This window comes from Rutilus rutilus (assembly GCF_951802725.1).
Source record: "Rutilus rutilus genome assembly, chromosome: 2".
Lineage (NCBI taxonomy): Eukaryota > Metazoa > Chordata > Actinopteri > Cypriniformes > Leuciscidae > Rutilus > Rutilus rutilus.
In genome coordinates this window covers 6275401-6290900 of record NC_140210.1, presented here as the reverse complement: position 1 = coordinate 6290900, position 15500 = coordinate 6275401, and the positions used below count along the sequence as shown (strand labels likewise).

General features: G+C 38.8%; 1 protein-coding gene across 1 annotated transcript in view; it reads left to right on the top strand.

Moving 5' to 3' along the window:
- The first annotated feature begins 9045 nt into the window (after window positions 1-9045).
- The window catches only part of klf7a (Kruppel like factor 7a), a 40676-nt gene continuing 34221 nt past the window's right edge, over window positions 9046-15500 (top strand). Inside the window, exon 1 of the mRNA XM_084390469.1 lies at window positions 9046-9425. Coding sequence (XP_084246595.1) covers window positions 9237-9425 — 189 coding nt within the window. The 5' untranslated portion in view covers window positions 9046-9236. The remainder of the gene's footprint in view (window positions 9426-15500) is intronic.

The window sequence follows — 15500 nt, the reverse complement described above, 5'->3', positions numbered from 1 at the left end:
TTCTAACATTTACAGATGGAGAATATGTCCGTGAAATGTAAGTTATGCACTGAGGAAATTATTGGATGTCACTTCAGCTTATGGCTAAATACTAATAGAGGTACATTTGTTTCCACCAATCGCTGCACAAGTTAAGGTTACGTATGATGACGAAAGCACGTTAGTGCGAGCCCTCCCGGAACCCATAGAGAATGCATTGCAGTGCCTGCAGTTCGAAAAAAAAAATCTTTGAATGTAAGTCTATGGGAAGACTCTGGGCGATTCTCAGCTAGAGTGAAATCGCCCAAAAAGAGGCGGTACTCCACAGAACGTGACTCGGCGCTGATTGGACTATATCCAGAGGCAGAACAACAGTGAGTGACTGCTAGCGTAACTCTGTGGTTGAATGAGATAGTGATTGAAAGTCCCTTTTACACTTTGGTGGTGCGTCGCCCGATCGCCCTAATGAAGAAACCGCCGCTGTATGATTCTTAAATTAAATCGAAATACAAAAGAGTATTTCATATATGAATATATATGAATATGCACTTAAAATAATAACTATTTTAGTTTTTACTTTTAGTTACTTCATTTTCATCCCCCTTTACAATGGTAATCATTTCAATAAACGCGTCCCTATACTATTAGTTTTGCTACTTTGGAATTCAAACGATGCAAATGGCTTTCATAATCTGTAGTTTTTATTTATTGTAGCGACAGCGGTTGCAAAAACCAAACAACTAATTGTATTACAGTAACAATAACTGTAGTAGATATGGTATTTTAGTGAAAACGTAATGTGATGCATATGGTGCTTGGTATACAGTAATGGTTTGGTACTTAAAGAGGCATATGTCACTCTCAGTTGATGAATGATTTGTGTAAAGACACCACCCTCCCCCTCTACACAAAGATACACACCAGTCAGTGAATGTCATTACCTGACAGCTGCTACACTGTGACCGTTGCCATGGTTTCCTGGTGAATGGCTCAAATCTGTGACCTCTGACTTCTCTTTTGTGCTCAGTCACTATGCAAACACCAACAATCAAACTCAGTCCACACACACACACACACACACACACACACAAACTGTTCATTGCTCATCTGAATTAATCTCTGCATTATGTCAGCATTACACAAAGCGGAGTTATAATTGCCTTCCTTCATTTCACATATCCAGCTCAAAAAGAGCTACAGTGGGTTCTGATCAATGCAGATTTGTCTTTATGTAGACTCCCACTAAGCAGTTTTTGATTCCTCTAAAGACTCCTTTTAGATGCTTGTTAAAGCTATTTAGCAAAAACTGACAACATACAGATCTAAAGGGAGCTTGATCAATGAAAATTATGCTCTTTCAAATGGCTTTTGACTTTATGCAGATGACTTATTTAAATATATTGACTTGCATACATTATCACAGAACTGGTGAGCGAATTGATCGCAACAACTGGGTGTCTGTTTGCATATTCGTTTGTTCCCAAAGTAAAGTTTCACTGCTGAGGTTTAGTATAGAGCAACAAATCAAACGTGGATTGCTAAGATTATTTGACTTGGGAAGAATTTGATTAAACTTTATTTTAAAAAGTTTACTTTGATTAAACTTTAATTTAACGTTAATTTTGACTTTAGTCTGGAGGCTTAGGTATCTTGGCATACCTGAGCGCAGTTTGGGACATTGTTAATGTGAGATTACTGGGGTATTTTTTCTTAAGAGGGAAAAACCTGAGAAGCAGGACGCTTAAAAGTCTTCATCTGCCACCTAGGAGAAACAATTAAGATATTGGGGAGATCTAATTTGTGATATTCCTTTTCTACGCATGCAATTATCATGTAAACCTTCAAAAAAAATCACTCTAATTACCTGAACTGCATTCATGAAATGACATCTAAAAAGTCCAGTCTCTCCTGAGCCCATTACAAAAACCACACAGACCAACAAAAGGCAAGCGTGATTATCAATATTCTCCACAGAGGCCACATTTGCATCCCTGTAACCTTTCAGAGGAAGGCAGGGAGGTCAGAGGAAATTTCCTGTCTGTGTGCCATTCTCTCTCATTTAATTGGCTTGAGAGGCTCTGCCCTTTGTGGTCCTGTCTGCATTTTCTCTTGTCTGCTTTCTGCTGTTTATTCCTCTCGCTTGGCATGAGAAGCACCAGCGCAGCATTAACTGCGAGAGCGAGCTGAGAGGGCGTTTTGTAGCATTCTGTTCTCTCCTCTTGAGCAACCGGAGCCGAGTCGACAGTAACGATATTTCCATTACTTGTTCTTCAAGATGAGTACCAGATTGAATATAATGATCAGAATCAAGCCTCAAAGGCTTAATATGCAAAAATAAAGGCCAAAGTGAAAATTATATCTGTGTCTATTCAACATTCAATACACGGCTAAAATACTCCAATAACCGTCCTTAAAACAAGCTAAATTCCCTTGAGAAGGCCAGAAACAATTAATGTCTGAGTCACTGAAAAGAATGAAAACGACAAATTCAACCAAGCCTCAAAGTATTATGACAAGCCAATAGAAAATGTTTGGTATTTGTCCCTCATATAATTTCTTACTTCAAAAAAGTCCTTTTTATATAGTTTTACTTAACACTTTTACTTACTTAAGATACTACATGTCTCAGTCGTATAGACACACATCAACCTCAACACTTAACACACAAACCTCAATAGTGATGAACTACAAACATTGTTATACACTCATGACGCAACAAAATGCTAAAAATTTACGAACACAATCAGCAACAACATAAAGACGAAACAAAAAGTCTAGAGGAAAAACAATAATCCTATAAACCATTCATGCCATCAATCAACAACATTGTTCAATATGAAGCAGTTTGCCCAGACGAATCGGGCACAACTTTTGGTGGAACATTGTTGATCTAATATGTTATGTAGATTCAAAATGTCTTTGTTCGTGGCTCAAAAAGTCCAGTATGAAATGTAAAAGCCTTTTTTTTTTTTTTTTTTTGCAATGTAAACATAGGATTTTTACCATGTATTCTCAAAAATTAAGAGCTACTGTATTCTGCAGCAAAGCATGCACCAAATTATGTTTTAAATAAAAATTATTATTTTTATCTTTAGTCATGTTCCATCATTAGCAGTTGATAAATTTAATTTCATGCACATAAATTCTTTTTGATTCTTGTGTCTTGTGCTGTGGCATTACATGAAACATGAAAAACTCCAAATATGCAGTTTGCTGCCATTAGCCTTTTCATGATGGTGTGGTGGATGGCATCTTTTCCATTATTAATGCCGTAATACCACTAACTGTCAGTAAATAGCTATGTCAGCAGTGAAACGAAATGGAGGAGAGTGGAGATTAATGTATTCGTCAGTGCCTCTGTGTGGTTACGGACATATTACGGCATTTGCCATAAAATCAGGGCAATATGACTGGACTTATTGTAGAGATAAGTCAGATGACAGGTTTTCTGAAGCAATGCGGTGACGGTAATTGGCTCTTCGGTTCAGATATCCTTTAAAGTCAGTGCAACTGCTTTAATATTAATGCAAAATCAACAGCGTGTTTTGGAAAAGAAAAGAGAACACTTTCAAAGATGTGCGGTGCACAGAAGGGTAAAAGCAGAATTTGTGTGAGGGCAATACAAGTTCACTTCTCGTTACTTTGGCGTAAGACACAAATCAAGTCAGATTGCAATTTAAAAACAAAAATTTTACATTTTCTGAAGAAAATATGAGTGCTACTTGACTGTGAAAAAGTTACCAACTTAATGCTAGTGTATAATGGATGTCAGGAGCCACAAGGTTTTTTTTTTTTTTGGAATAACATGTGCAATGAGACCAAAGTGCAATAAGAAAGAAAATCAGGTGCAAAGGGGCAACTTTAAAGGCATTGTTCACCCAAAAATTATAATTATGTCATCATTTACTCATTCTCATGTCGTTCCAAACCTGAATGACCATATGCACACAAAAGAAGATATTTAGAGAAATGGGGTCAAAACAACATTGGACCCCGGATTAAAGATATTTTAAAATGTCTTCTCTTGTGTTCTGCAGTCATATGTTTGGATCGACATGAATAAATGATGACATACTTTTTTTATTTTTTGATGAACTATACATTTAACCAGTGTTCCCCAACCCTGTTGCTAGAGGCACACCAAAGCTTCGTTCGAAATCGAATACTTCCTTACTATGCGTAAAAACAGAACGTCAACAGATTAGAATGGGGGGGGGACGCCGCTGGCAAAACCAGCAATGCAAGTTTGAGAGGTGGCGTCCCGACAAATCTTGCGAGAATCACGACTTGCTTTACGGCACGACATCACATACATCAACAAAATATGAAGCAGCCTTTATGGAAGACACAAGCACGCATTTCAGACGTGAATCATGGCAGAGTCGACGAAGAAAACAAAGAAAGCGCGGTCGGAAGAGTGCAGAGACGGCTCTGCGTGAGTGGTATTTACAGAGGTGTCAAGTAACGAAGTACTTCGTTACCTTACTTAAGTAGAAATTTGGGGTATCTATACTTTACTGGAGTAATTATTTTTCAGACGACTTTTTACTTCTACTCCTTACATTTTTACGCAATTATCTGTACTTTCTACTCCTTACATTTTAAAAATAGCCTCGTTACTCCTATTTAATTTCGGCTTGTTTTTTATTCCGGCTTGTCGTCGTTAAAAAAAAATAATAATTGGCCAATTACACAAAGGTTTAGATCTGAGTCCCGCCTCCTGAATACACATCGCTAAACTGATTGGCGTTGTGGTGTCTTTCTAACTTGTGAGAGGCTGTAGTCACATTTGGTTGTGCGAAGCGCCAAAACTCCTCCGAAGGAAACCTAGATGCGGTAGCGAAGGAGAAATCGGGGCAAATCACATCACATATTGATTCACACAGAGAGAGAGAGAGAGAGAGAGAGAATTAATTGCATTTTTTTCCCTTACATTACTTTTACTTTTATACTTTAAGTAGTTTTGAAACAAGTACTTTTATACTTTTACTTGAGTAAAAAGCTTGAGTTGATACTTCAACTTCTACAGAAGTCTTTTTAAACCCTAGTATCTATACTTCTACCTGAGTAATGAATGTGAATACTTTTGACACCTCTGGGTATTTACGACAGTAACGTTACATACAAGTACTCCACAGTGACTCTAGGGGTCGCTGTTTGAGAAAAACGGAACCTACATAGTGTGCCTTTAAAAAAACAGTAGGTGAAAATTACGTGGATGACCTTCTACTTCCGTCGTGATTCTGAAGTACACTACGATAGACACTTTACCAGTGAAGCGGAGCAACTGACACTGCAGGTCACATGACAGTAACAACATGGCGGATGTAGTACTTCAGAATTTCATTCATACTATCCAAATTTATACAATACAGAACGGTCATGAATAAAATTCAAATTCAAATGTAGTACCTACTCATTACGTGATTTCGGACAGCAACACAACACATTTTCAAACTCTTTCTAATCAAACACACCTGATCGAACTCATCAGCTCATTAATAGAGACTCCAAGATCAGAAATATATGGATCAGATAATGCCAGGTACACACTGCACGATTTTAGCCACGAATTTCACTCGCCGACAGTTTTGTGGAAAGAGCAGACAAATCGGCGCTCTTTCCCGTGAATGACAATCCCGTAGTGTGTATGATCAAAGACGCGATCTGTGAGAAGCGCTGATGTGTCGCCGATGCCACGGAAACATTTAGCATGCTAAATATCTGGGACCTGTCTGTAACTCAGAGTCATGCAGTGTGAAATGTGTTTTGACTGGAAATTACATTGGCGATGACAACAGCCAATGAGAGAGCAAGATACATAGTCATAAACCTGCAACAGAACATCAGTAAGCATGGCTTCTGCAAGCAACCATTCTCTGCCTCATTTATGTATTTATTTGTTCGCTGCAAACAGACAACTTTGATCACAAGCTTCTTCTCATTTTAACAAGAAGAAATCCTGTCTCATCTTACGGTATTTCCTGTATCAATTCTCGTGTTTTTGGTTGTGAAAACGTCATTTGCAGACCATACAGAGTTGTTGACGATTCTTCCTATTGAAATGTAATGTGTGACCCACTGTCGCGTAATGTGACACAACAGCAACTAAAGGGAACCCCAGACAGGGGGTTGTGAGAGAAGTCATGTTGTGAGAGAAGAACAGTGATCCGACAACTTTTAAAACCGTGCAGTGTTTACCCAGTAAGAAGGGAGACATCTAAAATGTGCACTGTTGGTTGGGAAACACTGCATTTAACTCTTAGGGTTAGTTTCTTGAAATCCCTAATGCCAATATAGCTGTATTATAGGTGGAATGGAAAACACATTTGGTGTTTGTTTGTGTGTATAAGTTAGAGATAGAAAGAGAGAAAGAGAGAGAGAGAGAGAGAGAGAGAGAGGCTAACGTGTCAAATGGATAAATGTCAGTGGGCGCTTCATCGACAGCATGGCCCTCCCCTCCCTGTTGAAATGCCATGTGTAAATCGTAGTTCCAGGGCCGACAGCCAGTCTCCCAGAGCAGAATAATGAGATTACAGCACTCGCTGCCACTGTGGACGCACAGGGGTGGGCTGGGGAGGCACACATAAACCTGGCTTACACAAAGAGAGCAAATCAGCTACATTTCACACACGCTGGAAGAAAAGCTTTACACTGAGGCAGATTACAATTACCTCACTTTCTCACTTTCCAGCTGTCTTTCACTCTTCAAGTCTTATCTCTACAGTCTCTCACTCAAATTAAACAAACTGTCTCCAAAACACTAATTTCCACCTATTTGCATAACATGCAGTTAACATGCACAGCTGATTTAGCAGGGACAGACTGTGCTTATTAGTTAACACACACTCTTATGTACTAATGAAAGGGGTCAATATGTCATCACTCTCTCATTTGCTAACAAAAATACATTAAAAACACAATTTATTCAAAAATGATGAAAACATCTCTTCAAAGATGATGACTAGTTACTGAATTAATTTTTATTCATTTGTGTATTTATACAGTAGCTGGTGTAACTTGCTTGAGAACATAAAAGAGTATGATTAAAAGACTGAAGAAAAAAGCACATTTAAAAGTTTTTTTTTTTTTTTAAACATGCAGGAAGCAATTTCTTTATGTTGAAAAAATGATGCTGTGTCAAAGTCTCTTAAAAGTATCAGATTAATTGACCATTTTATGATATTTACGGTTCAGGTTGCCAAATGTCAAAGGGTACAACCCCAAGACAACTTCAAAAATGCATAATATTTGTAAAAAATGTATGTTCAGGAAATAAATTAAAATAATTACTTAATGGTTACTTGACACTGTTATAGCTATTTATTCTTAATACAACTTTTGTTGAAAATTTTATTAAACACGAAGAAAAAAAAAATTTGTTACATGCATTTTTAGCTAAGTTTTTCCCCATTCTTATTTGTCAGCATCCCTTGCAGTCTTATATTCTTAAGATGTTTTAAAATTATTTAATTCATTAGAAAAGCAACTCTGTGAAGCACCAAAACACTGATCTGAACAACCTATCAAGAAACATCTTTTATAATCTCCAAAGAACCATTCGCCAATTCACCTCCATGTAGGTCAGTCACATCCATAAGTGAGAGGACGTTCATGACTGCTAAAACCTCAAGACTTCACTTTTGATGGAACAATCCCCCTATCCTCCAGCCTTCTGTTCTAATAACACAGAGGAAAATCCCAGCGTCTCAGACCATCTTGGATGAAAACTGCTATAGAGGAGAGAAACAGATTCGTTCTTTATACCTCCTCTGTCTCCAGAGTGTTTTTTAAGGTCACTCGTAAGATTCACCGGTGAAGTCATGAATTCATTCATACCTCATTCCACAGAGCAGGTACCAGATGAAAGAAATAACACATGCTCACCAAGAGCCAAAGCATCATCTGGTGAAGAATATGAATAATTCAAATCAAATGAGCCATAACAACTAAAGCCTATTGCATGATTTTCCCCCCGCTTTTCTTTCCAGCTGAAGTGAAAGAGCGAACAGATTTGGTCAAGATTTTCCTTTCAGAGCCTCTCATAGTTTATAGGTTCCACTTATCTAATTACATGCATGACACAAGGTCAGGGATGTTGTGAGATGGCTGTGAAGTACTTATAGTTCAAAGAGGTACTCAAGCTTATATGCCATCTGATTTCCATGTAAATAACACGCGAGTTAAGCTGCACATAGCAAATCAAAAGTCAGGGTTACAGAGTGCGATAGATAGATAGATAGATAGATAGATAGATAGATAGATAGATAGATAGATAGATAGATAGATAGATAGATAGATAGATAGATAGATAGATAAAAGACAGACAGCACTTACAAAAAAGTATAATAGCTATTCTTTAAAGTACCTACTGTACGAGCAACATGTAAATATAAATAGGTAGGAATAAAAAGTGTCATGTAAAGGCTTTACCTGGAGAGATTTTTAAAAGCAAATGAGTTCATATTGAGCTATTTATCTATCTGGCAGAACTCTGAGTCTGCAGCCGCTTTAACTCTTATTGTAGGCTACCTTATTGTAGGTGTAGGCTACTTGTGTCCAATTGTGCGCTTCATTTCATTTTGATTCAAGTAAATCATATTAAATATCACGGATCTCAAAACAACTTCTTTTACTGAGACAGCAACAGTGACGACCGTTTTTAACTGTGCGATTGCTCTCACTGTTTATGTTAGCATAATCTTTGTTTTAACGTCTGGAGCGTCAAGTGTTTTTAAATGTGTATTTTTTTCACCACTTCAGTGTGTTGAACAGACCTGAATCGCTACGTTGATGCTCTCTGGAAGCTCTTGCTTCGAATGAGGCTCGAACGCTGATTCGTATGTTATATAGCGTTCTAAATATAGCTCGTCTTTCAAAGGCATGTATGTTGTGAGTGGCAATTCGGAAAACGAATCAGAGGTCCAGAACAGCATCGAACTCCTCCCACTGTCCGAGTTTAGCTCCGCCTTTCTGAATCGCCACCAAAGTTTTCGTCCCTTTTTTCCTTATATGGTTACGCACGAAGTTGATTGACAGATAAGCACGCCCCCCTGATTCGCGGCCATCCGCAGACGGTACGGTGGCTCCCCACACTGACTGACACAGTAACCTGTGAGCTACTGTGCTCCTGCAGCTCACATTCCAGAAACATTGTGAGGAAAGCAAACAAACCTGGATGGATGGATCCTTTACTATTAAATATATTTTAGTGTCCATAGTGAACTGAAACGTTTCGGATTTCGTGACTGATCTGAATGTTTCAGTCGCTCGCGCTGAAGCGAACGCGGATTCCTCGCGCTGAGAATCAAAGTCTCTCAAACGCACCGTTTAGCTGCACAAACATGGATGTTCTGGCCAATTACAGTATTTTTCAAGAACTTCAACTTGTTCATGACACTGGCTACTTCTCCGCGATGCCGTCTCTGGAGGAAAACTGGCAGCAGGTGAATTGCTTTTATCTCTGTCTTTGCAATTTATCCAACTTTTTGCGCTTGTCAGTGCGCTCTTGCGTGCACGCGCAACTTATACATACGCGACAAACAGTATTTATTGCATTTTGCATAATTGCAACTCTGCGTAAGGTGTCTTTAGTATTGCATATGCATTTTAAAATACCACGTGGTTGAAATAATTTGATGCTTTCATGCAACACAGCTTACTTCTTGCGACCTAGTGCAATGTAGCAAAACATGCTGGGAAATTAAGATCTGAATAATACAAACAGAGACTCTTTGAATAATAGATCTACATCTGTCCTATCAGTGTTTTTTCAGTTCCCTTGGCACTGCACAGACTCTCGACTCTACTGCATTATATATAAATGCATGCGCGTGATTGACTCATAATGTGTCTGGCTGTTAAACGTGCATGACAGACGTATATAGTGCGCATATCTATGAAACTGTGTAGAATCTTATGTAGAATCTACTCATTTTCATGCAAATGCCACTTTTTCCCATTCACGAGGACGGAGCCATGCGGCGCGTGGACAAAGCACACTGGCATCCACATGGACGTTGGTTTATTCACTCGTGCATTCACAACGATTTGAGATTTATGAAATCCATTTAGGGAACAGAATTGGTTTGCACCGTGCACATGTGAGTAATGACTGTGGCGCGTCGCGAGCGCATGGATGGAGGCATGCTTTGCGCAGAGTTGAGCTCTCCGCAGTGCTGAAGGGGCAAAGCATGGTCCATCCATTGATGCCGGTGCATTGCTTTCTCAACGTGCATTGATTTTTAGATTGCTCGGCCATTTTTATTAACCTTTGGGTTGTGATTGCATTTTTCTCAATATGATGCATCTAATGCTGGCTGCTTTGGCACCATTGTTTATCGGTTGGTTTATTTGGTCATTATGCCTCTAACCTTGAGTTTTGATAGATGGTCATGCAGTATTGGTCATTTTAAAAATGGATCACACTACATGCTTATATGCAGGTTTGCATACAATTTCATGTAGTGACAATTCACATGCAAATGCATGTAGTTAAATATAAGTGAACTACAGAGAAGCTAATGGGGATAAAATCGTAGAATGGTAACCAGTTACAGAAACTACAATATATGCACTTTATGTAAATTTGAACCTAAAATCTTGATGTTGAAGAAGAAAAGTTCATAGATATGAATAGAGTGGTAGTAGGACTAGTAAGTATGCATGTAGGAGTTGGGGAGCCAGTGTTTGTCTTTGCTATTGACTTTCAATGGTTTATATGAATAAGAAATGCTCAAAGACTGACATTTGACCTCAATATAGCTCCTGTGCCCTTGGTGCTCTGTAGTGCTAAGTGATCCTAAAGGCCAGACTTCCTCCAAAGCAGCGAATATTGCTCACAAACCATGTAATCCCTAGTAAGTGGAAAGAAATAGGCCAGAACAGTAGAGACCTTCTTCCAAGCTTTGATAGGCCTACAAGACTACTTATTCTCTAGACGTTGCAGCTTTTCACCTCAGGTTATTCTTCTGGTTGTGCTTAAAATTGATTAAATGTGGATGGCGATGATGTGCGTTGTCTTTAGAAAGACTGTGTAAAAACACCCTGACTTTAGTTGAGCAAAATGTCAGTCAGCATATTGACACGTTGCACTCAAAGACCTCAGAGGCCATTTCAGGTCATAAATATGATATTACAAGAAAAATACAATTCAATTTTTAATACGCGTCTCAAGTATCCTGCTATGTCAGGGGAGGACCTATTGAAAAGTGATAAGGAGGGATTGTGTAGTTGCAAAATTCAATATAGAACAAAAGATCCTTGCCTGAAGCTCCTCCATCAACCATCACATGCCCTATAGCCATGACAGAGGATATCCAAAATACCTCACCTTGAAGAGACTCTCAGTGTGACTCACCTACTCCTGTGGAGAAGGGTATCTGCAAAATTGGAACAGGGAATGGTATGGCGTCTGTCCCCGTCGAAACTGAATGACCATTCTGGAACTCATGGGATACATTGGCACATCAGACTATTCTGGAGTGCTTTTGTCTCATGGCATCTATTTTGGGACTTAGGGGAACTTGAAATGTCTTTTATCCTCTTCGCTTTCATTTCAACTGTCTGATATTTTTAGGCTTGGTTTTCAAATCTTTGCTTGCAGCTGCAATAACATGTTGTGGTGGGGACCAAGGAAAAGCATGCCTTTATGAGATGTTTCCCTCTATTTAACCACAATAATAAGTATTAGAGATGGATGATATGACCAGAGTCTTGTATTACAATATCAGTGATTTTTCATCATTTATACTATCTGTTTTAAAATATTAGTTTCACTGTTTTGAGTCGTTTACTTTTAACTTTTTGTACTGGTGATATGCTGTATCACATGAGCAAGAGTGCGGTTGTTTCCACAAAAACAGCATTTTGCAAGTGTAATATTGCTTTTATACAACAGTTCAATAAATTAGAATTTAATCATGAGGAATTTTTTCTTTTTTTTTTGCTCTGCCAATGAAAAGTCACTGCAGAAACGTTGCAAGGCACAGTAGTGGCATTACTGAATGATTCACTGTTTTTGAACAAATCTGTTAAGTGACTCATTCATGAAGACGATCACTTGTTTTGCTCCTGAATGAATCAGAGTTTTTAAACAAATCAGAAGTATGATTTAAAGACTTGTTTCACTCCTGAGTGAAACTAAGTTTTTTTACAGATTGGTTGAATGAAAGATTCCTTGACTCACTCATAGTCACTTGTCGTCATGTCACCAACTGGCGAATTGACGTAACCTACATAAAGAGTCACTGAAAAATCCCACGATTAATACAAAAATGAATACGACAGCTAATGCAATTACTTTTTATTCTTTTTTTATTTATTTATTTTACCAGTGAACTATTGAATTAAACACTTCACAAATGAACGGTACATTTAATTGTATTGTTTTCTTTTTGTTTGGAAACCGATGAATGCAAACCAAAAGATTATGCTTTTTTTATGAATAATTTTTGGCATCAGTGCAAAAAATGAAAAACAGCTCATTCAAAACAGTGAGTATTAATTGCTCCATTTTGTCCCACTTTGTATTTTACTAATCATGTAATGTTATAAAATTATGGCACTTGACTCAGATCTAATAAGTAGCATTTGCTTTATGAGATTAAGAAAAAATCTTAATTGATGTAGATGTCAAAAATAGCACTTTTCCCACAGCATGAGGTTTCAGTCATTTAATGGTGCTATAGTTAATAGTGCTTCCCTGCTGTTCTTACATGGTTTGTCATATGGCAAGCATGGGAACTAGCATTAGAATTATGACTGACAAGCACAAAAAGAAAACTGCACTTGTAGATCTTTGAAACGTTTTTACTACATTTAATTTGCATGCTAATACCATACAGTGAGGATGTTTGATCCCTTCTTTATAAGAGATTCTTAATCAGGATGTGGTTAAGGAAATGTTTTTGTACTTTTGCATCTTTGCGCGCTCGGATCCACCAGACGTTTTTTCTCTTGCAGCCTCAGGCCAGGGCAAACTCTGTAACTGATACTGTAATGACTCTCCAAAGAGCCTAATGCACTGTGCTAAGGCAGCACATTGTGTGTTTCACAGTGTCAACTACTTACAGGAACGCTCCTCTAAAGTCATTACGTTGCTTTCTTGACTAAATGCCCCAAGGAAAAGTCTAAGAATAAACCAACCCTTTTTAACCCACACCTCCCATCTCGCCAAACCTCGATGCAAAGCCACGAAGATAAACAACCCAAAAAAAAAACATGCCACATTTCACGTTCCCCCTTTGAAATCTATCCTATGTCACAGCCCCATGTCCCGAGCTGCAGAACGGCTCCTGTAGTCGCATGCTTATGAGGATTGACAGGAGGCATTGAGCAAAAGTGCCAAGCGTGCATATTCCGTGCTGCAGTCTCTGCCACTCCGAAACCCCGGCTGCTCAGAAGCCGAAAGAAATAGATACCCAAAAAAGACCAAATCTACTCTTCCATTCTTGGGTGCTTTGAAACTCAGTTTTGCACTCCATAGAAGCGTCTTCAACCAAAGCTTGGGCCAGTCCAGGCAGAGACCTCGAGCTCTCGCTTATCCACCGCCTTGTTTAGGCCCGTGGATCCGAGCGGATTCCCATTACCGTAGGCGATGACTGCTGAAATGTGTGTTATGTAATTCTCTCAGCGCCACAGCTGCCTTCTTACAGCGTGCAAGTCGGGCCGCCGGAGAGAGCCAAACCCAGCCACATCACTGTGAAATCTTAAAGAGGTTTCCGGATCACACGGCTCCGCGGGCCACGTCTTCATGCTGGGAGACAGACCATATGGATCATTTAGTAAAATACACAGAGTTTTTCCTCTTAAGAATAATTTATGGACTCGTTGTTTAGTGCTCGCCTCAAGTGAGAATTATAAGAAAATGAGACGGGCTGTCCTGGCTGACTAAAACGTTACACAAAAAGGACTTTTTAGAGTGCATGCACATCCACCGTATGTTATTGAGACGCCATTAGCCATCATAACCGCTTATTTCAAACCAATATGCATCAGTAAATGAGTCCATTCGCACCCTTTAGTGATTCCATTCACACTTTTTCGCTTGATTGCAATGCCATGAGATTGAGTCCTCTACATTATCAGATGTGCTGGCTCATATTAACTACATCACAGTCCTCATTTATCATCGAAACCAGCGACAGATTTTTGGATAACACGCCGTGTAATGGAGCTGAAATGATCTGGTTGCTTGAGATAACATCAGTGCACTGATCCCATTGCTACTGACAAGCATCAGTAATTGAAAATGACAAAGCGATAGTGCTCTCCATCGCATGAGTCAATTCTGGGAGTTATTGCAATATAGTTGTCATGCATGGCGCATGGCTACTGCTCTGAGACACTCGACTCGAGCGAGAAACGGGCCTTATGATAGGTGAAGCATCTTTAAATATGCAGAGATATCATTAGCGGCTCTGCCGAGATCCCTCGCTGTACCTCTGACAGGTTCACTTCTGCGGGTGGATTTCAGGTGTAAAAAAACAGAGCCTTGTTTCATCAGTAGTCTTGGCTCCCACAAAGCAGACATATGGCGCTTTCTCAAGATTACTTATGAATGTGGTTGCATTCGGCTCTTGCATGACACGCTCGCCAGTTTCTAATAATTCACTGATTATGCAGCGCTTGTCATAAATAGTACTCGGTAGGCGGTTTTGCAAGCTTGTGACGTCAATATTGTTTTAACATTTACATTTAACTTTGTTTTTGAGGCAGGACCCCAAAAAAAAACTACAGGAATGCAAGGGTGTCAACATGACCCGAATTGGGTTCAGTGGTTTTCATCAAAGTGAGTGCATGCTGTTTTTAAACTTATTTTCAGAAATTAAATAATTTAATTTTGATTATACCCAGATTTGATTATACCCAAATTTATTTTTATTACTAACATGTAAAAAAAATATTATTATTATTAATCGATTTTTTTTATATTTTTTATATACTTTTATACTTTTTATGAGCCTATTGCCAACTAACATTCAGAAGTTTGAATTCATTTGATCCAAAATACAGTAAAATCAGCAATATTGTGAAATATTATTGCAATTTAAAATAACTTTTCTCCATTTGAATAGATTTTAAAATGTAATTTATTCTTGTGATGCAAAGCTGAATTTTCAGCAGTCACTACTCCAGTCTTCATGCTCCCCTTTATGCATTGTAGGGTGATGGGGCAGTTGAATTGGGCTGGATTCAGACTCTCATTGCATCACGACTCGAGTGTTGTCCTGTAACCCGTAGGCCACGGCTCCACCATCACCAGTGACATTTGTGTCAGAGCATCTAATACTTTCCCCCTTCATTTGCGTCACAAACCCACATTCGCTTGTTTATGTTGTCGCATATGACTCTTAACTCTTAACAATGACACTGCCGAGCTCAAGTGCAACTGTCAGGGTCACACTGTAACAATACTCAAGCTGACCCCTAGCAATCCAATTAGACTCCTGCACTACAGCAGTGAGTAGGCAACCCACTCTAGGCACTGAGATCATTAATCTGACTGGGGCCAGATGATT